The sequence below is a fragment of the Bos javanicus genome, chromosome 18 (assembly GCF_032452875.1).
Source record: "Bos javanicus breed banteng chromosome 18, ARS-OSU_banteng_1.0, whole genome shotgun sequence".
NCBI lineage: Eukaryota > Metazoa > Chordata > Mammalia > Artiodactyla > Bovidae > Bos > Bos javanicus.
Genome location: NC_083885.1, coordinates 48,130,220 through 48,155,056, shown reverse-complemented (window position 1 = coordinate 48,155,056; position 24,837 = coordinate 48,130,220). Strand labels below are relative to the sequence as shown.

The window sequence follows — 24,837 nt, the reverse complement described above, 5'->3', positions numbered from 1 at the left end:
TCCAAGTAAAGACACTTGTGCTGTTGAGCCCCCGGTCTGCAGTGCTTTGTTATGGCAGCCCGAGCAAACTCCAGGTGGGCAGGACGGAGCCGGTGGGGCAGGGGGCACCCAGGCAGAAGGGACAGCACACGTGCTGGGGAGGCCAGGGAGGCTGCTCCCATGGAGGAGCAGAGTGGGGCCAGCAGGGCTGGACCCTCTGGCACCCTGAAAAATGAGGGCCTTACCGTATTTTATGGGGTTACAGTGAGAATGGAGTGTGATGTGAGGCTCAGACATCCCACTCACTGATGGGAGTGCCCACACAGTGTCAGCTGACACCTGTCCTGTGACCAAGACTGTCACCTGCTTTCCAGTGGAGGAATGGGCCATGGAACAGAGACCAGGGATGGAGTGATGGCAGAGGGGACAGAAGGCTGGGGAGACCTGAATGAGGAGGTGGCACCAGACCAAGCTCCGGAATCCCACCTCGGCCACAAGACGTGGAGGAAGAGCATTCTGGGAACTGGTGACAGCCACTGCAGAGGCCCTGAGGTCGGCCTGCACTTGGTGGGACTCAAGACCGAGGAGCCGGGAGAGGCCGGGTGGGTGGAGTGGAGCAAGCCTGGGGCAGCGTGGGAGATGAGGGCAGAGGGGTGACGGGCGCGTCGTGCGGGGTCCAGGTGGGAGTCTGGGCAAAGCGCACAGTGCGCTAGTGCCTGGTATGATACATGCGCTCAGGAAAGGAGCGCCTTTGTCATTAGTCCTGGGAGCGGGGCAAGTCGCTGGAGGTTTTAGTCAGGGGAGGGGAGGATCAAAATCTAGTTTGCAGAGTGGCCGCTGGCTGTCAGCGAGCAGCGTGAACTGGATTCTCCACTTGCTCGCTCGCCCACCTCTCCAGGGATCCTGTTTCTGTCTCCTGACAGCTCTCTCCTTATGAGCTCTGTGTCACCACACATCTGAATGGCCCCCTCCAGGTCATGAGAGAGGATGTTACAGAGAACAGAATGGAGGAGGGCAGGCCCCCCACCTGAAGAGGAGCTGTGGCTTTCTGGGTTCTGACCCAAGCTCCACCCCTTCCCAGCTATGAGCCTCTGGGCCTCAGCAGTAAAGCTGAGCAAATGACAGGTCTGCTTCATGGAGCACCGGGGATGGTGGCTGCAGCCATGAAATTAAAAGATGCCGGCTCCTTGGAAGAAAACCTATGACAAACCTAGACAGCATATTAAATAGCAAAGACATCACTTTGCCAACAAAGGTCCGTCTAGTCAAAAATCACTAGCAATGATTTTTCTAGTAGTCATGTACGGACGTGAGAGTTGGACCATAAAGAAGGCTGAGAGCCAAAGAACGTGATGATGCTTTCCAACTGTTGTGCTGGAGAAGACTCTTGAGGGTCCCGTGGACTGCAAGGAGATCAAACCAGTCAATCCTAAAGGAAATCAACTCTGAATATTCACTGGAAGGACTGATGCTGAAGCTGAAACTCTGATACTCTGGCTGCCAGATGAGAATAGCCAACTCACTGGAAAAGACCCTGATGCTCGGAAAGATTGAGGGCAGGATGAGAAGGAGGTGACAGAGGATGAGATGTTTGGATGGCATCACCGACTCAATGCACATGAGTTTGAGCAGACTCCACGAGATGGTGAAGCCTGGCGTGCTGCAGTCCATGGGGTTGCAGAGTCGGAAATGAATGACTGAACAACTCATGGAAGAGTTGTTGAGATGGATTCAGTGAATCAATTCATGGACTAGAGCTCAGCACCAAAACTGGTATGTGGTGAGTACTGGATAAATTTTCAGTACCATTGTACTCTAACATCAAAAATTGGCACTTCCCTGGTAGTCCAGTGGTTAAGACTCCGCACTTTCAATGCAGGGGGCATGGGTTCGATCCCAGGTTGGGGAACTAAGACCCCACGTGCTGAGCAGTGCAGATAAATTAAGATAAATAAAACCTCCAAATTCAAAGAACTGGTTTTTAACTGACCACTCCTCTCTTCTTTTTGGTTTCAGAGCAAAATGGCCCAAACCAGCTGCCTCCTGTTCTGCCCTGGCTTCTCTCTGGCACCTCCAGTCACCTCTGGGAGGCTCAACCCCCTTCTCAGTTCCCTGACTGCTCCCAGTTGTCACCCCTGGGCTCTCAGACCCACATTTGTCTGGGCTCCCCCTTCACTGGCTCCTCCTCCTTGTATGAACACTTAGGGATCTCAGGTGGAGGCCTACATCCCCCTCCTCTCCAGCCTTTATGTTAACAATAGTCCCATTCTCTCCACCCTGACCTCTTCCCAGAGCTCCAGACTCCTTACCCAACTGCCTCCTCCGTGTCTATTGCACATCACAACAGTAATCCGTCTGTGGGCTTCCCTGGTGGTCCAGTGGCTAAGAGTCTGCCTGCCAATGACGGCGATACTGATTCGATCCCTGGTCTGGGAAGTTCCCACATGACTCAGGGTTACTGAGCCTGTACTCTATAGAGCCTGCAAGCTGCAACTACTGAAGCCCACGTGCACAGAGCCTGTGCTCCAACAAGGGAGGCCACCCAAATGAGAAGCCTATGCACCACAACAAGAGTAGCCCCTGCTCACTGCAACTGGAGAAAGCCCTCGTGCAGCAACCAAGACCCAGTGCAGCAGAAAAATAAAAAAGGGTAAGCCCGTCCAGGCCTGAGCTCTGGAGCTCCCTACTCGGAGGGAACCACGGTTTACAGTTCACTCTACAGTTCCAGCCCTGAGCCCACTCCCCACTCAGTCCCCATCTCAGCTCAAGAAGAGTCTGCCCATCCTCCAGGCTGAAAGACCTGGTATCACCTTCCACCTTGCTCTTCCTCTCACACCACATCCGATCTGCCAGTGGAACCTGCTGACTCCCGTTTCAGAGAATCTATCCCAAAGCTGCCTCCTTCTTCCTCCTCAGCCTCCATCCCACCCCAGGCCTCTTGTGTCCTGCCTGGACCATCACACCAGCGCCCCCTGTCTCCTGATCCCTTGCAGACCATGCTCCACATGCAGCCACAGAGGCCCTGTGAATACTCAACTTAGGTCTGTCCCCCTCTGTTCCAGACCCTTCTTCGATTCCCCCTGAATTACAGCAGACGCCCAGGCCCTTACCTGGGGCCCACAGAACCCTCCACGATCTGTGCTCACTGCCTCTCTGACCTCACGTGCTCACATGGTCCCAGCCACACTGGCCTTCCCCCCACAGACCAAGCCTGCTCCTGCCTCAGGGTCTGTCAGTTGCTGTTCCCTCTGCCTGGAACGTTCTTCATCCAGATGTGTCACAAGGCTCGCCACCATTTGACTCCGCACACTTTTCTTAGTCACCCTATTTGCTGTCCGTTCCCCAACCAGCACGGCCCCCTGGAGGGCAGGGGCCCTGTCGGCCTGTGCGCGGTTGTATTCCCAGTGTGTAGACGGGCATGGTGACTGACAGATAAGGGAGCGAGGGGTCACCCTCCCCCCTGTCCCGAGATGCCAAGCTTGGCTCTGGGGGTGCCTCACCAGGTACCCAGGCACTTACTTCTTTGGGTCAGTGAAGGGGAGTGGCCGTGGAGGGGGCTCGTCTGTCCTCTTCCACCCCGTGGGGTGCTTGCTGTGCACGGGCTGCTTGGAGAAGAAGGACTTGGGGACAGAGGTGGAGAGCTGGAAGGCGCTGGCCTGGGCCAGCTGTGAGGGCCGCGGGGTCTCGGTGCTGGCTGTCTTGTGAACCTGAGCGGGGTAGCCGGCCCTTGAGCTCGTATCGCTGCAATGTAAAAATTCGAAAAGTAAAATAACTCCGTCGCACGTTTCGAAAAGTCTATCTGTTTAAGTTTACTCTTGGGAAACAAACAATAAAGAAGTTCATTCACACAGGAGAGATCCTGCCGTGAAAATTCTAATACATAGATGTCTACGTGGAGAAAAGGTAATGCTCCCTTCACAGCCTCCATCCCCTCCCAGCGATGTCCTCCTAGCACAGTTGATACCTCTATGGGTATCTAAAAAAGTCACCCTCTGTGGGCAGATGATTGCCCACCCCCCTGGAGATTCCTTGTATCCTGAGCACAACCTACACAGCTGGAGGTGGGGGGCCCGCCGACCCATCTCTGGAGGTAACCACGGTTTACAGTTTGCTGTATTTCTTTCCTAACCCTTTCCTATGGTTAAAACATACATGTTGGGAATTCCCTGGTGGTCCGTGGTGAGGACTCACTTTCATTGCTGGGAGCCTGGGTTCGATCCCTGGCCAGGGAACTAAAATCCCACAAGCAGCACAGCATGGCTTAAAAAAAAAAAAAAAGAAGAAGAAAGAAAAAGAAAAACAGACAAAAAGAAAAACGTGTATACAACTGGAAAACAGGAGCCTTTTTTTTGAAGGGTGCGAGAATTATGTTTTCGTATAACTGAGACCGTGCTAATAAATTGTTCTGTAACTTATTTTTGTTAAACTTATGCCTTGCCACATAATATCTTCACTCAAAGACTTTTTGAGCACTAATATACATCAGACACCACTCCAGTTGATCTAATCTAAAACCACAGCTCGATATTCCAAATGCTGGATTCCTGTGGAGTTAATGCTACAATGAACCTCATGTGGTTAATTAGGACCCAACTCTTGGGGACCCAATTGCTGACCCCACTGAAGCAAATCAGCTTCTAAAACTTTAAAATAAAATTCTAATTCCACTTCAAGTAAGAGGTCTTTAATGGGAAAATTAATGTCCTTGGAGTGCAAGTTAATAAAAGCTTACTGAAGGTCAATTCAGCAAAATTAAAGGGTGGGACTTCTGACTACGGATGAATGAGAAGACTGGCAAATTCTCTCCCCACCAAGCACAAAATCAACAAAAACAACCATTTCAGCACTCTGGAAATTGACCGAGGACATGCAACAATCCAAGTATTGTTTATTCTCTTGAAAACCTGAACTTCAGGGTAAGAACAGAGGGAATCTGATGTTTTAGCCTGGGGCTCCTCCCATCCCCTGCCCAGCTCAATGAACAAGCAAGTTCTGCCACCGTAGAACTTCACTGAGGGTTCCAGAAGGAGAAGAGAAAAAGGGTCAGAAGAAAGGTTTGGAGGAATAATGGCTAAAAGCTTCTCAAACTGGATAAAAAAACATTCATCTACACATCTGAAAAACTCAACAAATCACCAGGATAAACACAAAGACTTCATCCAGAAAAATGAGTGAAAGTCAAGCACTAAGATAAAACCTCTGAAAGCACCAAGAGAAAAAGATTCATCATATACAGAGGGAATCAATACAATCAACTGCTGACCTATCATTTGAATCAATGGCAGTGTGTGTTACTTGCTCAGTCGTGCCCCACTCTTTGCGACCCCATGGACTGCAGCCCACCAGGCTCCTGTGTTCATGAGATTTTCCAGGCAAGGATACTGGAGTGGGTTATCAAGAATGGGATGGTATTTTCAAGGTGCTGAGAGAAAAAACCATCAACCAAGACTTCTATATCCAGCAAAACTATCCTTCATAGATGAAGACAAAATAAAGATGTCCCCAGATAAACAGACTCAGAGAATTCATTGCTAGCACATCTGCCTAATAAGTAAAAATTCCTTGGGCTGAAAGGAAATGACTGAAGGTGATGACCTGAATTCACATGGAGAAGTGAAGGGTCCAAGATGGTAAGAATGGGTTAAAATAAAAGACTTCATAGAGTATTTTGGAGAAGGAAATGACAACTCACTCCAGTACTCTTGCATGGAAAATCCCATGGACAGAGGAGCCTGGTGGGCTATAGACATAGGGTCACAAAGAGTTGGAAACAGCTGAGCAGGAGCATAGAATATTTAGGTTTTCTTATTTCTTCTCTAACTTCTAAAGTTACATGTAAGACTGTACAAGGCAATAATAACACTATATTGTTTGGTTTATAACATATATGGATGTAGAATGTATGATAGTAATAGCATGAAGGAGAGGGAAAGGAATGGGGTTTTATTGGAGGAAAGTTTCTATATTTTGTTGGTATTCAGTCAGCACTAATCTGAAATACATTGATAAGATGCATACTATAATTAAAGTTAAGAGGAATCCAAATGGTGTACTAAAACTAATTTAACACAAAAGGCAAAAGTAAAGGAAGGACAAAGGAGAAAGACAGTAAACACAGAAAACAAAGCGCAAAATGGCAAATGCAAATCTAATTATCATCGGTAACGTCATTAAATGTGATACTGAAACATCCCAATCCTAAGGCGGACTGTCAGAATGGATTTTCAAATGCAAGCTCTGACTGACTTATAAAGACTTTCTATAATTTAGCAACATCTGTCAACAGGTCCAAGGTTGTGCACTGGTGAGGGGTTGTTCAGGGAGTCACGGAGCATGTAACATCAGGATTGGACTTTATCTGGGGAGGTCACAAGGGCTTCCCCAAGGAGGAGACAGTGTCTGAGCTGAACTGAAAGATGTGAGTAGTGTCAGTCTAGCCTCTGATCTCCCAGAAATCCACGCCAGAGAAAAGCCTGCGCAAGGACAGGCAGGCACATACAAGGATGGTCACTGCAATGCTGCGTGTAAACAAGAAAAAGCTGGACATGGCCTGAGTTCTTAGATCAGTCCAAGCATATGCATATGATCAAAAACTATGCAGCTAGTGTGAAGAATAAGGTCAACTTCTGTTTACGGATGAAGACAGATGCCCGAGCTACAGGAAGTGGAAACAAGGCATCATGCAAAGTGTGCTCTTTCTTTTTTTAAATGTATATGTGTTGTCAAATGTTACTGGGCTTTTTTTTTTTGGGGGGGGGTGTCTTTATTTTTATGAAAAGGAAATGTGTAGTTTTTTCCCCAACTGTGGGCCATGAAATCAATTTACTTGATCTTGACTGTTATTTGGGGTAGGGGGAGGGGAGAAACAGACTGGAATAAAAAACCTCAGTGTACCTCATATGAGATAAGGTAAGTGGTTTCGTGAAACTTTACTGAGGATGTCCACACTGGGGTGTAATGTAAAGTGCTTTTCCTGTTTTGGGTAACTGTCAAAATATGTGTGATAGATCTGGGCTGGTACAGATCTGGAGAAAGCTCTCTGGAGGAGTGCACACTGATTATCTCTGGAGGCAGTAATGACAGGGGAGATGAAACCACATACACAGCACAGGGCAGAAATCAAAGTGCTGACAGCCCAGTCTCCTTCTCTGAGGCAACCTTGACTTTTCCCCTTTCTTCTTCTTCAACACAGAGCCCAGTGTGTGTAGCCTCCCAATTTTCCTTTTTAACATAAATGGCAGCCTATCATGAGCTTGCTCGGCACCTGGCTTTGACCTTAACACGATGCCCTGGAGCTCTCTCCATGTCAGTCCACACAAAACCCTCTCCCTTCAATGGCTGCAGGTGGTCCACTCTATGAATATATCCTAACTGGTTTTACCCTAACTTTTATATTTCTACAGTACATATTTCTCTATCCTGTCATCAGGCATGTTCAGCTTTTATGAGCTGGAAAAAACAAACAAGAGATGATAAAGAAACAAAAGGAAGACTGGGTCCAGTGGTTAAGAATCTGCCCCCCAGTGCAGGGGACGCAGGTTTGATCCCCGGTTGGGGATCAAACCCTGGTTGGGGTTAGTTGCCACAGGGCAACTAAGCCCATGCTCTGCAACGAGAAGCCCACATGCTGCAACTAGAGAGCCCCTGCCCCATGCCACAACTAGAGAAAGCCTGTGTGCTGCAACAAAGACCCAGCATGGCCAAAATGAATAATAATAATCAAAGGAAGGGAAAAAGAACACCCCTTTCTCTGTGTCTGCCAGCTGGCTCCATCCACTGCCCCATTTGGGAGGGGCTTGCTCCCTCAGCCTGTGGCAGGCACTGGGTATCACCCTATTCCCCGTCACCTTGTAATGAAGGCTGGTTTTACTCATCCTTGAGGAAGGTGACCTGGCACCCGGCCCAGGGCACACTCCCGAATGCTGGATGCCACCTGTCTGGGATGGGTCAGGGGTAGGTCTGTGATCTGTTTTGGACAGTGAAGCATCAGGTGTGTGTGTGGACGGACGGTCTGCTAGGTGACTTCTGGGAAAGGTCTCTTCACTGGAAAACTAACAAACAAAGACCACCTGTAGTAAACGTCACCTCTTCTTCCACTTGACACAGTGGACAGTCACTTTGAGACTGTGAGGGGAGCCAGTCTGCAGGCCAATGGAGACAGAACAAAGAAAGGGAAAGAACCTGAGTCCTTGAGTCAGTAAATTCCCCAATCATGGGGCCCTCCCTAGCGTGGGACTTCATGTTCTCAGAGGTAACAGACTTCCTCCAATTGAGCTGGGACTTGTTGCTTAGAGCCAAAAGGCATTCCCACGACTGTCCCTGCTTTCAACCTCTACCAGCCTCAGGCATGAACGGGTGCCCCCCACACACAGCAGGGCCACAAAGAACTATTCTGAATATGTTGTGCATCTTGACCCAGCCTGCTCAGACGGGCGCCCCTTCTCACTCCCCCTTGGACCATGAGCTGCGCCAGGTGCCAAGTACAGGGAAGAGTTCTTAGGCCACCAATCAACAGAGTGAATACACCTTTTCTCTGAAGCACCTGCAAGGCCAGGTGCCCTCCCCGAGCCTCAGCTTGAAAAACGAGGCAGCAGCACTGCCTGAGAACCATGCTGAGAACATGGACCATGCTGCTTACCTGACCTGGGGTCCAAGCCCAGCACCAACTGACATGCTGTGATCTTTGCTGGAGCCCCTTCCCCTCGACGAGCCTCAGTTTCCTCCTCTGAGAATCGAGGCAACGACACACTTGCCTCACGAGGTCACATCTGCACAAAGTGCTCAGGGTAGGCCTGGGCACTGGAATGTGCTCTTGGAGCTGCAGATACACAGGGATGTGGTGTGTCCAGGGGCTAAATGCCCAGGCTCCGGGCTCAGCCAGGGCTGCAGAGGGGACATTCTGCTCTATACTCTCACCCCACCTTCCCCCAGAGAGGCTGGGCAGTTACCTGTGCTGTCTCAGGGGGAACAGTTAAGCTTTTGTTGGAGTGAAAGCAGAAAAACTGTAGGCTGAATGAAGAAACTGCACAGCTGCCTGGGAGTGCGCCATGCTCTGGTCTGTTCATCCCTGGGGAGGCTGATGGGTGGCCCCGGGGCGGGCAACAGGCACAAAGGGAGCTGTGCCCCTGCCTTATTATTATTTTTTTGGCTTCACTGGGTCTTTGTTGCCATAGGTTTTCTCTAATTTCGGTGAGTGTGGGCTACTCTCCGGTTGCGGTGGCTTCTCTTTTTGTAGAGCATGGGCTCTAGAGTGCTCGGGTTTCAGTGCTTGAGGCTCACAGGCTCTAGCGTGGGGGCTCAGTAGCTGCGGAGCATGAGCTTAGTTGCCCCACAGCACGTGGAATCCTTCCAGACCAGGGACAGAACCCTTGTCCCCTGCATTGGCAGGTGGACTCTTAACCACCAGATCACCAGGGGAGTCCTGCCTTTGCCTTTGGGAGGAAGAGCACTGGCGGAGCAGGTGGCAGGAAGGGCAGCGGCCGGCACTGAGCCCATGCACACAGCCAGGCCCTGCTCCAAGCATCTTGGAGGCATCACTTCCTTTGGTTGCCCAGCAATCCCATGAGGCAGGAAGTACCACTCTCCCTATGTTCCAAGTGGGGAAACTGAGGCCCAGAGAGATTTTTTTTAAATAACGCCCCAAATTACACAACTGGTTGAGGACAGCACCAGGATACAAAGCCAGGCAGTCTGGCTCAAGAGGCGTTCTGTTTAACCACCAACCTGTACTTTCGATGACAATGGTAGTCATGAAAAATACGTAACACATGAAAACCGAACCTAGCAGCTGCAGGTGTATTTGGACCAGCTATGTCTCAGGCCCTGTGCTGGCTGCTTGAAACCCATGGTGTGGGTGTATCCTCGCAGCTTGGACCACAGAGTCTACCTTCACCTCCATTTTACAGATGAGGAAACTGAGCCTCAGAGAAACTAAGGAGCCTGGTGGAGACCACGCAGCTGGTTAGTGGTGGAGTTGTGACCTGGACACAGGCAGTCAGAGGCCAGAGCCTGGGAAATGCTGCTCACCAGATACCCTCAGGGGGGCCTCTGTGGGGCCTTTTCTGCTTGGTGTCTGGCAGGGGCTTGAGAGCCGAATCAGTCCCTGAACATGGCTGGAATGATCAGGCTCAGTGTAGGAGCCACATGTGGCAACATTCTGCCCTTCAGCCTGGGAGCAAAAACATCAGGTCTTCAGGAAGTGGAAGGAGTGACAATATGGGGCAAAAACTCCATGTCACAAAATCAATGGGGACTCCAACTGCCACCAGCCACTTCCACCCCACCTCCAACCACAGTGCCTAGGTATCCCCACAGTGGCCTCCTCCTGCCCTCACCCCCAAACCCAGCCGGAGGGTGAGAGCCATCACCACTCTCCTCAGCTCAGGGTCAGAGTCCTCCCCGGTCCACAGGGCCCCACACCATCTGGGCTGACCCCTCTCTGCCTTCAGCAACTCCCACTCTCCCTCTCACTCATTCTGCTCTGGTCACATGGACACTGTTCCTCAAACACAACAGACACACTTCCACCTCAGGGCCTTTGCACTCCCCTTGCCCTGCCCCATGATCTCTGCTTGGTATCCTCCTTCCCTGGAGTTTCTGGAGATGGCCTGAGTTCCTCTTCCCAAGCTGACAGTGACTCTCTGAGTAGGTGTCTCCCCTTAACCCTGGCTTCCCAGCCTACGTGGGCGGGGTGGGGCCCAGTGGACCCTGAGGGCCTCATGTTACCTTTCAGGGCTGTGCCCCCAGGAGGGGATCCTGGAGACAAGGGCCCTGCCTGCGGAAGCAGGGCCGCGGGCTTCCTGCCTGCCTGCCCGCCCAGGAATGCCTGGCCGTGTCAGCTCCACGTGGAACCGAGAGCCGCTCATCACCTCTAAACAGCGCAGAGAAATTGCTCTGGAAACCCAGGGGGCTCTGGAGCGTGTGCTGCCTTGAGAGAGGGCGGGGGGCCAGGTGGCTGCCCGCCTGGGATCGCTCAGCCCACTGGCGTGCCCGCAGCAGGCACTGGCGCCTGGCCCCGTGCCTGGAAGCCGGGCTCTCATGACGAATGTCTGAGGGGAGAGTCTGTGAAGTCACTGGAATCATCCACGGGCACAAGCTGCTACAGGCTGCAGCCGTTTCCACGGGAGGGCTGGAGCGCGCGGAGGGAGTGGGTGGGGGGTTTGGGCATGGCGGGGCCCTTCCCTTCCCTGGCAGTCAGTCAGTCCTTGAGTTGTGCTGGCAAACTCAATCCCTACTACCCCTGAGACAGCCCACGTTCCCCCGAGGAGCCCACAGTGATCTTAAAACCCAAGTCAGATTATGTTCTGTGGCTCCCATGTCTTTCAGAACCAAAATCCAGCATCTGACCATGGTTGGTAAGCCTGCCTGAGCTGGGTCCCTGCCCGCCGTGCAAATCAGACCTCCTGCCATTCTCCCATTCAGCCTGTCTGGCCAGCAGAGCATCTCTAGAACACCACAAATGAGTTTACCTTCAGGGACTCGGCATCTGCTATTTCCCCTGCCTGGATCACTTCCATGCTTCCTGCAAAATATCACCTCCTCCAAGAGGCCTTCCAGGACCTCTGCCTAGCTGGATTTTCTTCCCAGACCATATCCCACCTGGCAGATTAACATGGCTGCTCAGCTGTCTGTTTGCCTTGCTTTCTCTCCAGAAGAGTGTCAGTTCCACAAAAGAGGGACTCGACTTTGTCCACTGTGTTTGGAACGGTACCTGGCACACAGTAGGTGCTTTAGGGTCAGTAAACGTAAGAACAGGGATTTCCCCTGCGGTTCAGTGGTAAAGAATCTGTCTGACAATGCAGGAAACAGGTTCTATCTCTGGGTCAGGAAGATCCCCTGGAGAAGGAAATGGCAATCCAATATTCTTGCCTGGAGAATCCCATGGACAGAGAAGCCTGGTGGGCTGCAGTCCATAGGGTTGCAAAGAGTCAGACATGACTCAGAGGCTAAACAACAATAAACATAAGAATAACATTCCTGGGGACTTCCCTGGTGGGCCAGTGGTCAAGAATCTGCTTTCCAATGCAGGGGACATGGGTTTGATCCCTGGCTGGGGAACTAACATCCCACATGCCATGGGGCAACCAAGCCCACGTGCCACAACTACTGAGTCCACGTGCTCTAGAGCCCGTGTGCCACAACTAGAGAGTCTGTGCACCACAGCTAGAGAAACCCCGCGAGCTAGAACAAAGAGCCTGCGTGCCGCAGTGAAGACCCAGCACAACGAGAAAAGAGTAACATTCCTCTCGGGACTGCTTGGCCCCAGTCTCCTCTACTCTCTCACGAATCTCAAGACCCCCACCTGCAGTAGCCTCCTGACATGAGCAGTCGCCAGCACTGTCCCGGACCTTTGTCTCCTCCCTTCTTACGTCCTGGCAGTACCACTGCTGACACATCCACAGCTGCTCTGCCCTCTGCTCTGCCTAGGCCCCCTTCCTCCCTTCTCACTGATGTCTCAGCCTCAGACCCATCCCTGACACTTCTCCAATCCTGCCTCCAGCACGATCTTTCAAAACATCTATCTGCCTGTGTCATCCTTTCTGCTGAAACACTTCCTTGCTGCCCACAGCTCTTAGGACTAAGTCCAAACTCTGTGCTGTGGCTGACAGGGCCTTGCGTGGTCTGGCCCCTGCCAAGCTCCTCAGGTTCCCATCAGCTGCCCTCCCAATTTCCATCTTTGAGCCAAGGGGTCTGTGACCGGCCGGCACCCACCCTCCTCCCCACCCCAGGGCCTTTGCACTTGCTATTTCTGCTCATAGGGACGCTTTCTCCATACATCACCTTTCCATTTTGTCTTAAAAAAATTTGTAAAATAGCCCACATATAGCAAAGTGTACAAAACATATATGTACAATTTAACAAACAGTTACAAAGCAAACGCCCACATAACCGCATCAAGATGAAATCAGTTCCCCAGAAGCCACTTTACCTGCTCCTTCCTCCTTAACCCTCTGCTCCTTGGTAGAAATGACTCCTCCTCAGGGAAATTATCCCTTCCCGCCACCCCACCCACCCCGTTAGATCAGACACCCCTCCAGCCATGCATCACATCCCCTCAGATCCCAGGAGGTTTGCCCTGCAGGCACTCCCCTAGCATAATTCATTCACTGCTTTTGTAATTATTTGCCTGCTGTCTCCCCCAGCACCCTGTTCCAGGAGAGCTAGGGAACCTGTTTGAGGCAGAGAGCAGTGCATACACTTGGTGCCTGCTACATGAATGAGCAAGAAGTGCTGGGCTACGAAGGCCCCAGAAGGAGACACAAGGGCAGCCATGGAGTGCTCGTGCCTACCTGCGGGGAGCCGACTGGGCAGCAGGGTGTCATTCTGGCCCTGCCCCAGGGAAGGGACCTATGACAGCAGAAGCATAGAGCTGCCCTGAGCGAGGGGCAGTGTGCAGCCAGTGGCAGTCAGAGGCACATGTGGGCCCCTTGAGCACAGGTGCTCAGCGACCTTCTGGGAAGACAGTGGGAGGGCCAGCGGGGTGAGTGGGACTGCACACCCGCTGTCTGGAACACTCCGCCCTCCTTATTCCCAGGAGCTCAGCCTCTTTTCTCCAGGGAAGCTCCCCCGACAATGTCAGGCCCCTCCTCTGGGCTGCCACACCCCGAGGGCTTCCCTCACCCTGGCCTGGCCACTATGGGCTGTCACTGGAGGTGGATGTGCCGCCCACATTGACTGTGAACACTAAGGGCTCTGTCCCTAAATAGATGCTGATGCTCAGGTTGTCAGGACAGGGTCATGCTTTGAGTTTGTGACAGCCTCAGGGCTTTAGGGACAGTCAGGGCCTCAGATGGACTTTCCAGGTGTCTCAGTGGTAAAGAATCTGCCTGCCAATGCAGGAGACGTGGGTTCAATCCCTGGGTCAGGAAGATTCCCCCTGAAGAAGCGAATGGCTAGCTACTCCAGTATTCCTGCCTGGAGAATCCCATGGATAGAGGAGCCTGGTGAACTATAGTCCATGGGGTCGCAGAGAGTTGGATACGACTTAGCAATTGAGTACGCATTCAGGGTCTTAGGGATAGAATCAGGGCCTTGGTTAGGGACAGCTTCAGGCTATTAGTGAGAGGGTCAAGCTTTAGTTAGGGACAGTTTGGGACATGAGTTAGAAATAGCTCGGGTCCTTAGTTAGGGACAGTGTCAGGACCTTAATGACAGCATCAGGGTCTCAGCTAGGGACATTGACACGGCCTTAGTTAGGGACAGTGACTAGGCCCCATTGTACAGATGAGGAAACTGAGGCCCAGAGAGGTTCAGTCATTTGTCCAAAGCCACACAGCCAAGACAAGGCAGAGGCAGGGCTCAAACCCCAGTGGGCTGACTCTGGAGTTCACACTCTCCTCGACTGTGAATATGTTTATTTCTTTAAATCAATTAATTTTCTTAACTTGTCCAAGGCAGTATCTGTAAAATCAGGGGATGGGTTGATAACACTTTTCCTAATAACCATTTAAAATAAAACATTTTCCTCCTCGCACCACCCAAATTACCTTGAGCACCCCATTTTGGAAAAGGCTGCTCCACACTAAAGCCTGGTTGCCTAGGAGAAAACTTCAGGAAGCAGCTTTAATGAGTAGATAAGAATGATTTGCAATTAGCATCAATTGTCTGCATGCAAATTAAAGCTCCCAACCACAGGGCCCTCTTTTGAAGCGGTGCCTCTCCCATTTTACTCCCTTCATTTCTGGGTTCAGCAAATCCTTCTCTCAGACACAGGGTAATTTTATACCCACTCCTCCTGCCTCAGCCATGGTCTACTCCCCAGCACCGCTGCTTTTATAGTACACATTCCAAAACCCTTCAGCTACTCAGCTTTACTACTGTAGGCCTGTGCCCAGCAGGGGAGACCTGGGCACACCATGGCAGCGAGTCCCTCTTGGTGGGTGCCCTTAGACGTGTCTCAATGATGACCTGATTCTAATCTGTCTCCCTCAGCAGATGGTGGGTGAGGGGAGGGCAAGGCGTCTCATCTGAATTTGCGTGTTCCTTCTCCTCAGCGCTCAGCCTAGAACCTGGGACGAAACAAGTCCCTGAGAGATATTTGTGAATGAAAAGAATGGGTAGATAAATGAATGAAGGAGCTGTTCAAAAGAGCCCGTGAGCTCAAATGATTCAGATCTATCTATCTAAGGACTTCCCTGGTAGTCCAGCGATTAAGATTCTGCCTTGCAATGCAGGAGACGTGGGTTCGACCCCTGGTCTGGGAACTAAGATCCCACATGTCGAGGAGCAACTAAGCCCGTGTGCCACTACTACTTAGCGCGTTTGCCTCAACTGCAGAGCTCAAGCACTCTGGAGCCCGAGGACCTCAACGAAAGATACTGTGTGCTGTGACTAAGACCTGACACAGCCAGTAAATAAATAAATTAAAAAAAAAAGAGATCTGTCTAGTGAGGCAGACTGTGACAGACTTAAGTCTCCGGGAGACCCTTCTTCTCCACACTCACCTTTCTCCTGGCTCCTGACTCCAGGAGCGCTGAGGCCAGGGTGAGGGACAGCACTGACTCGCGAGCACTCCCAAACACGGAGGTTTCCAAACCGGTCAGTGTCAGTAGCCCCTGGGTCTTAGAATCTAGTTATACTTGAATCACTAAGCTCCAGGACCCTCAGACTACGGTATATTTTTCTTTCTAGCCAACGCCAGTCTCTCAAATACTGGCTTTCGAGTGACGAGCAGCAGAACCCGAGTTTGGTAAGACCACTGTGAGGTCATGCGATCCCTGAAGGAGGTAGCGAGCAGCACTCAAACATTCTGAATGGACTAGACTGGACTAAAGGACTTTGCACCATCACACTAAGGACTTTGAGGAAGATTTTTGCTCTACCTTTTTAAAAAATATATTTTTTTTGACCATGTCTTGTGGCCCATGGGATCTAGTTCCCTGACCAGGGATCCAACCCTTGCATTTGAAGCAGTCTTAACCACTGGACCACCAACGAAATACTGCTTCACCTTTAAAAAAAAAACCCAAACATTTCTACACAGACCAAGACCCGGGTCCAGCGGGGGCTGTGGTCAAGGAGGCCCGAGGCAACTGCCAGGTGCGTGTGTTCTGTGCGGAGATAGGCTCAGGTCTGGGCACTGGCCAACGTGTTAGGAAGCCAAGGGAGATGAAGATCCCTAATGTGGTCCTGGCCCCTGATCGGGTGCGGTCAGGGAAGGGAAGGGAAGGGAGGCGTCCACACTGTGGACCTGGGAAGGTGGACCCGGGAAGGGGGCTGCAGCACTGTACTCACTGCCCGGGGCCGCAGACCTCAGAGGGCCCCTGGATCAGGCTGACTCCTGTGACGCAGAATGACTGTTACGGGAGGCACTTCATCGCTTCCATCAGATTCTCAAAGTGTATGCGGTGCACGGGCTTCCCAGAGGGCGCTAGTGCTATAGCGCCTGCCTGCCAATGCAGGAGACTTAAGAGACACGGGTTGGATCCCTGGGTCGGGAAGATCCCCTGGAGGAGGGCATGACAACCCACTCCAGTATTCTTGCCTGGAGAATCTCATGGACAGAGGAGCCTGGCGGTCACAGAGAGTCAGACACCACTGAAGCTACTGAGCACACACACACCCACGTGGTAGACTCCAGGTTGTTGGTTAGTCAACGCCTGCTTGTTCTCACGTACTCCCGCCTGCCTCTCTACCAGTGGTTCTCAAAGCACGGTCTGGGGACCAACAGCGTCAGCACCGACACAGAACCCTGTACAAATGCACATTCTCAGGCCCTGCCCAGTAGGTCAGGGGAATGTGTGTTGAACAGCCCTCCAGTGGAGACCATCTGGGGTCCACACTGCCCTTTACTATGGAGGCTGGAAGGCTAAGCCAAGATTCCCCAGACTTCCTTGCAGCTAACATGGCCAGGGGACACTGCCTGTGGAAGCGTTCTGGGAAAGCTTTTGCTTTTTCCACAGTTAGGGAGCAACAAGGATGCTGCCATCCTCCCTCTGTTCTCTGCCCCCAGGCCTCTTAGGGGCACCACAGCCATGTGGAGACCAGGAAGTCACAGCTAGTATGAGGATGACGATGGAGCAGGAAGACACAGGGTGCCAGGCCTCAAGGCCCTCCCTGAGCTGCTGCTGTACCAGCCCAGCTCTGCCCTCCCTGGACTTCCCAACGGGGAACTGTTAAATCTCTATTTGCTCAAGCCTCTGTGGGTCTGGTTTTCTGTTACCTTCAGCCAAATGCACTCCTAATAGAAAGAGTGTGTGACTCCCAGTAGGCATAAAAACTACTGGTCTTGGGAAATAGAAAAAGGAGAGAGACTGAGGGTCAGCGTGACCCAGAGACAGACAGTCAGGGATTTTCCTTCCTCTACTGAGATCCTTAAGGCCCCTGGATGGGTAGCCAGGGGTGGTCCATGGTGAGCAAACTAATGTGTGAGCACACCCATCTGTGAGCATATTTCTGGGGAGGGGAGCTCCACCATCAGGACCGTGGGGGATGTGGAAGGTGGTCAGAACCCCTGAAGAACCCGGGCTAGATGTGGAGCCTTACCTGGACTGCCTGGATGGGTCGCGGCTGCCCCCGGCCAGGCCCGTTGGGGTGCTGGAGCCTGAGGAGTACAGCTTCGGTCGGTAGCCCTTGTTCTGTCCAGTGATGCCCAGGGCGGGCGAGACCTCCCGCCGCCGGTCTGCTTGGTGAGACCGCCCGGTGGCCTCGCGCCCACCCCCGCAGAGGCCCATGCTTCCCGGGGGCTTGTGCGGCTTGGCCGGTCGAGGTGTCTTGGCCAGAGACATGCAGCTGGGGCTAGAGGTGTAGAGGGTGGTATCGATGCCACTGTCACTAGAGCCGCCCTTGGAGAGAGGGTCTTGCTCTGGCTCCAGGGGGTCCAGGGGGTCGAACCAACGGTCATCGCTGTGGCTGCTGGAAGCGTTGCTGGAGAGGGTATTGCTGCTGGAATGACTGGAGTACTGGGGCTCCCCCTGGAAGGAAGGAGAACTGTGTCATTATTCCTAGACCCCAGGTTGGGGGCAACCTACCCTCCCACTGGGGTTTGCCTCACAGCTGAGTGTGAACCCTGGAGCCAGACGGCTTTGAACTCTGGCTCTCCGACTTACTGACCTTGGTACCTCAGGCCACTGATTGAACTTCCCTGTGCCTCAGTTTCTACATCTGTGAAATGGGCTGACAATAACCCTGCTCCATGGGGTGGCTCAGAGGGATAAACAACACTGCCTACGTAATGTGCTGCCAGCACTAAGCTCAGTGTGTCTGGAGCTGAGCTCCTGGCCTTCCCTCCTGAATTCGCCTCTTCCTCGTCTCCTAAGGGCACCTCTGTACTTTCAGCTGTCCTTACCCAAGAGCTGTGGAGGCACTCTGGATCTTGCTTTTGCTCTCACACCCATATCTAGTCCAACAGCAAATCTTGTTGCCTGTGTCTTCAAAACAGATCCAAACCTGCCAGCTTGCCTCCCTTCAAGACTCCACCCTGGTCCTGTCCGCCACTGCTTCCTGCTGGACCACGGCAGCAGCCTCCTCCCGTCTGTCTCCCCTCATCCCTGGCCCCCAAGCTGTGCCCTACATGCAGCCAGGGACAGGCTGTGAACACTCATGTCCATTCACATCTGTTCCCTGCTCAGAACCCTCCTCCTCACTCGGGAAAAGCCAGAGTCCTCCCCGTGGCCCCTGGGGCCCTGAATGAGCTGGCTCCAGGTTCCAGTCTCTAACTTTATCTCCTTCTCCCTCTCTCTGGATCACTCCGTTCCAGCCACACTGACCTCCTCGCTGTTCTGAGCACGCCGGGCGCACTGTTCTCTCAGGGCCTTTGCACTTGCTGTTTCCTCTGCTTGCAACGCACTTCCCTCAGATGATTTTCCTGGGTTGCCTCTTACTTCAAGGTTTTGTTTACAGGTCACCTCCTCGAAGGCCTTCTCTGACCACCTCATCCTAAAGCAGCTGTGCCTGACACTCTCTTCTCCCTTGACTCTTTCTTTTGCAGTAAGAATCAGTTCTCACCACTATATAATGAATCTGTTTCTCTGCTGACTGCTTGTTGCCCACATTGGAAAGTCAACCTTGTGAGCACAGGGGCTCACCTGTCCTCTTCATCCCTGGGGTCCCAGTACCTGGACCATGGTACATGCTCATTATTCACTCACTGAACGAACGGATGTGAAGAGACTGCCAAGTTCTCAGCCTCCTCCCGGGCACACAGGACTACATCCCCCAGCTGCCCTTGCAGTGATGTGTGGCCACGTGACAGCGTCCTGGCCAATCGAACATTACAGGAGGACGTCATTTATGCCATTTGTCTAGGTCTGAGCCACAAAACGTCCTCTCTCCCTCACCTGCTGGAAAGAGGCAGGGGCCCGGTAGAGGGCTCTGGTGCCCCGAGGCTACAAGAGGGAGGGAGCCTGGGTTCCTGAATCCTGCAGAAAGCTGCTTGCTGAACACCCACACTGAACCGATACATGAGAGGGGAATAAACTTCTATTATGTGAGGCCACTGGGACCTGGGGACTGTCTGTTATGGCAGTTTGTCGTTTAGTCGTTCAGTCGTGTCCAACTCTCATGACCGCGTGGACTGTAGCCTGTCGGCCTCCCCTGTTCATGGGATTTTCCAGGAGAGAATATTGGAGTGGGGTGCCACTTCCTCCTCCAGGGGATCTTCCCAATCCAGGGACTGAACTCGTGTTTCCTGCATTGGCAGGAAGATTCTTTACCACTCAGCCACCTGGGAAACAGTTAAACTACTGCTAAAGATTGAACAGTCTGTGTCCCCAACATGCATACACTGAATTCTAATCTCTGATGGGATGGTATTGGGAGGAAGGGCCTTTGGAAAATGATTAGGTTATGAGGGTGGAGCCCTCATGAATGAGATTACAAATCCTATGTATTTTCATGTATTTATCCTATATATGTTTATACAGTCCTCATGAAGGAGGTTATAAAGTCCATATATATGTGTATTTATATCCTTAAAAAAGATTTCACAGAGAGCTCCTTTCACACATGAGGTGAGGTGAAGGCTGTCCATGAACCAGGAAGCAGGTTCTCATCAGACACCGAATCTGCCTGTGCCTCAACCTGGGACTGTCCAGCCTCCAGAACTAGCAGAAATCAGTAACTGCTGTTTATCAGCCACCCAGTCTGTGGTGTTTTAGTTAGGACAGCCAAGCTGGTGAAGACTCCCACCATGGCTGATGGAATGAGGAAATCGTGGCTTGAAGGGGTGAGTGATTTGCTCAAGATGAGATGGATGGTGGGGGCTGGAGCCAGGATGCACCACTGGCTGGGTCTAATTCCAGACCAGGCATTTAGCCCCTCTGCTGGAGTGGAAGGGGGCGGAGGAGGAGCACGCCCAGGTGAAGCTGTGAAGATGTCCAGCTGTCGGCAGCCAGGGCGGGCCAGGCAGCTGGCTCCCATGGCCATAGCTCCCCAGGGTTGGCGGGCGGGGCCCAGACTCACCTTGGAATGCCTGTTGGGGGAATCTTTGCCTGCTGCGTCCTGCCTGGAGGCATGCTTGCTCCCGTTGCTTCCAGCCATGGCTGAGAGCCGGGCCTGGGCGGGCACATGCCACAAAGGCTCTGCAGTGCAACAGGAGACGCACCAGTGGTTAGAAGTGACTCAGACATTCACCTGAAGGATCTGGTGCTACATGTGGTTTTGATGGTCCCATTCCTCAGCAGCTTGTCTACTTAGCTTGTGACCATGACACTGCCATGACCCCCAACCACTCAGGTCTTGGGGTCTAGCAACACTCATGAACAGAGCATTTACTGAGCACTTACTGAGTGCCAGGCACCATGCTAGTGCTTTACATAGCTTAACTTAGTGAAGCCTTATTATAACAACCCTCAACCCTCAAAGGAGGTTGAGTATATTTTCATCCTTCTCGGCCACCTGGATTTTCTATTTTATAAATTATTTGTCCATATCCTTTATAAATTTTTCTATGGAACTGACCACTTTCTGGTGAGCAGGGTTCTTTTTTCTTTTTCTGTTGGCCACATTGCATGGTATACGGGATCTTAGTTCCCTGATCAGGGACTGAACTGCTCCCCCCCACCCCCGTCCCCCACTGCAGTGGTGGTGCAGTCTTAACCACTGGACTACCAGGAAGTCCCTGAACAGGGTTCTTTATATATTCAAGGTAGCATTCCTTTGTTGGTTAACCTTGCACAACTTTTTTGGTTAAGTGGAAGTAGAATCATAATAAGCGTTGTCTGACAATTTAACTCTCACTTTACAGATAAATACACTGACACTTGCTTTTTGCTGTGTATCGTATCTTCAGGACACACGTTCACATAACTGAACTGGAAGTTATCTTATTTTTAACAGCTGCAGAGTTTTCCATCATTGAATGGACATTAATTATTTAACCAGTTTCCTACTGATGGATATTCAGGTTATTTTCAATTTTTCTTAACATTTTGGTGGCCTTTTCTCTACATTCAACTTTGAGTAAGTGTGGAATTGTGTCTGGGACAGAATTCTCCAAGTGAAATGGCTGGTTCAAAGGTGAAACAGGTTTAAAATCATGATGGCTGCTATGGGTGTAAATTAGTCTAAACTCCCAAGGCTGGTCAACGTGCCTGAATGGAGCATCAGATCTTAAAAAAACACACCACCTCTGGGAAGAATGGATACATGCTGAGTCTCTCTGCTGTCCACCTGCGACTATCATATCATCGTTCCTTTTTTACAAAATGATGGTTTTTGGCTGCGCTTCACTGCTGCGCGCAGGCTTTACCCGGCTGCGGCGAGCAGGGCCCACTCTCTAGTCGCGGTGCGTCGGGTTCTCACTGCAGGGGCTTGTCTTATAGAGCACGGGCTCTACAGCGTGGGCTTCAGTAGTTTTGGCACACAGCTTTAGTGACCTCTTGGCATGTGGGATCTTCGCAGATCAGGGATCAAACCCGTGTCTCCTGCACTGGCAGGTGGATTCTTTATCACTGAGCCACCAGGGAAGTCCCTATCACAACACTGTTAATTGGCTATACTCCAACATAAAAGTTAAACACACATACAAACACACAATCTAAATGGAGGGCTAATTAATATCTATCAAATTTATAAATGCACAATGCGTTAACAGAGGACCCAAACCCCGCTGGTCTAATCCCAGAGCTCACACTTTTGATCAGTGCTGTAGTTAAAATACTCATAATAATGGTAATTACTACTAAGCACAAGTTCTGTGTCCAGTATTACTGTAAGTGCTCTGCCTGCATCACCTTGCTAAAACCACCCAGTGATACTATAAGGTGGACATTAGTACCAGTTTAATAGATGAAGGAGAACATCAAGACTCAGAAAGGTTAAATAACTGGTCCAAGGTCACACAGAACTTCAGGCCTATGCTCTCAACTGTGCTTCCCCAGCAACAACGTTATCAACAGTGCAGAGTAAGCGCTCCGGAAGCTGGAGTCGTCATTCTCTTAATGATGGGCTGGGTCCTGTGCTGGGGCTGGACAGGTGTGATCTCACTGGATCCCAAAACCACCCTGCAAGGAGAGACACTTAGGGTGTCCACTGCAGAAGAAGGACCTGAGGCTGGGAGAGATGAGGTCATCACCAAGGTCATACAGCTGACTCAGAACTTCCCACCAGGCCCATCGGAGCCTGAGTTCACCACCATACACACACCGCTGTCCCTGTTGCAACCGTAGGGGGCTCTGGGCCCATGTTCCTGCTGGGGAAGGTGGGCGTGGAGGGCCAGGCAGGGCACTCAGGGACACAGAGAGAGCAGCCTGACTGGACACAGTCGAGGGTGTCACTGCCCACTATGTCCATCTGCTTCAACCTCCAGAGATGCTTTTCCTCCTTGGAGGCATCCGAGATGCCCAGGAAGCACTGGTGTGCTGGGAGGAGGGCCGAAAATGCCAGGAGACCACGTTTCTGCAGAGAGCCAAGCCTGTGGCAGTCACACTCAGCTTTTCTACCACCTAGGACACCATGGCTCCCACATTTCTGTCTCTGGCGGGACATCTCCCCACGACTTCAGCCTCGTACATACAGCTGCCCACACACCTCCATGGAGTGTCTACCAGGCACCCCCTACTGGACATGGCCAAAGCCAGCTCCTTATCTTCCCCTAAACCTCCATCTCTCGTCTCCTCTGTCCTTTTGGCTGCTCAGGTCAGAAACCCATCTCTCGTCTCCTCTGTCCTTTTGGCTGCTCAGGTCAGAAACCAGTTATCATCCTTGAACCTCAGGAAATCCTAACTTTACCTCCAAAGAACTGTATCCAGAACCTGCCCATCTTTCGCCCTCCACTGGCCCCGCCCCACGTGAATCTGTAGTCAGAGGGACTCTGTGAACACCTAGTCAGATCCCATCCCCCTCTGCTCAGAAGAGCTGAGCCCCGTGGTTCTGAGTAAAGGACAAAGTCCCCGCTGTCCCCGCCACCTCCCTGGCCTCATTTCCCACCACTTCTCTAGCCCTTCAGCCTCTTTCTCCAACGCCAGACCCCCTGCCACCCAGGGTTCTTCGCTCACCAGTTCCCTTTCCCTGGAATGTTCTCCCAGCTGTCTCCCTCACACTCTTCTAGCCTCTCCTGAAATGTGATTTGTTCAGAGACCTCCTCAGACCCCACAAATTACTCCCCAGGCACTGTGCTTGTTTCCAGTTAATACTCAGCTCGCACTCTGGGTGAGGGACTATGGTGGTATCTGCAGCAGGCATGGGTCAAGGAGGGGTTCTATTATAGAACCAGTAGGTCCTGGTCCAAATTTCAATGCAGCTACTCACCAGCCGGGACCTCAGACAAGGGACGCCCTTTCAGGACCTCACCTTCCTAGTTTCTAAAATGGGGTGGTCACAGCGGCCCCTCTGTTGTGTTCCTGAGATGATTAAACAGAAGGGAGTGTGGAGCACCCGAAACTGCTACTGTTGCTGTGACCACAGTCATCTGACCAGGGCTGGGCACTCCCTGACGTCCATCCCCTCTGCCGGATCCCCCCACCCTGGAGCTTGAATACACTCTGGACTTTATGGTGACTTCTGAGCATAGACCACCCTGATCTGTGAGCGTGCAGGGAAATGTCGGCCAACTTACAAGGCCTCAAGGCAGTAAGAGGGGAATAGGGTTATGGGGGACTGAAGATGGAAGGAAGGAGGGCCCATGGAGAGCTTCTGTGAACCCCCTTATCTGGGGCCCATGGTGAATAGTGAATGCTGGGTAAGTTACCTCCCCACTTACACCCTGGTGTAATGACATCTCCCAGCAACAGGTTTCTCTTTTTCTCAGCTGGGTGGGGAGGAGGAAGCGAACCTGTCTGTGTGGGAGCAGAGATCACAGACCTGCGGGTGGGATTAAGCGTGCTGAGTGGAGGAGCGAGCCGTGTCTGCAGGCCCCGGAGGCAGCGGACATGGGGAGAGTGTAGTCGGGAAGGGGGCAACCTGCTTGGCTGAAGTCCAACTGTTGTCCCTGGTTTAACAGAACCATGGACTGCTGAAGCCCACGTGCTGCAGCTACTGAAGCTTGCATGTCTAGAGCCTGTGCTCGCAACGAGAGAAGCCACCGCAACGAGAAGCCTGTGCACTGTAATGAAAAGTAGCCCTCGCTCTCCACAACTAGACAGACCACACAGCAACGAAGATTCAGTGCAGCCCAAGACAAAGGAAGGGAGGAGGAAGAAAATTTAAGAAAAAGAGACACATACAGAGGGAGAGAACCATGGCGTGGAGGTGCTGAGGAATTCTCCAGGCTGCCCACCCTGGGGAACGGGGTGCATGCGCCTCTCTCCTTGCCCCACAGCACCTGGGGGGTAGCCAGTGACGTGCAGACATGGTCAACCCCCATGAGAACTGCCTGGATATTCTCACCCACTGTGGGGACATCTCCATCTCCTCCCCCTCCGGGGTTAGCACCTTCTGATTCGTCATTGATTTTCTTTCTTTTGAACCCACCTATCACCT

At 52.0% G+C, this 24,837-nt stretch overlaps 1 protein-coding gene across 5 annotated transcripts in view; it reads right to left on the bottom strand.

Annotated features, from left to right (window-relative positions):
* SIPA1L3 (signal induced proliferation associated 1 like 3) overlaps window positions 1–24,837 on the bottom strand; it is a 254,183-nt gene that overhangs the window by 25,246 nt on the left and 204,100 nt on the right. For all 5 annotated transcript variants that reach the window (XM_061388094.1, XM_061388093.1, XM_061388096.1 and 2 more), the window contains 3 exons: window positions 20,380–20,498; window positions 17,464–17,891; window positions 3,499–3,720 (listed from right to left, as the gene is read on the bottom strand). In XM_061388094.1, coding sequence (XP_061244078.1) covers window positions 3,499–3,720; window positions 17,464–17,891; window positions 20,380–20,498 — 769 coding nt within the window. The remainder of the gene's footprint in view (window positions 1–3,498; window positions 3,721–17,463; window positions 17,892–20,379; window positions 20,499–24,837) is intronic.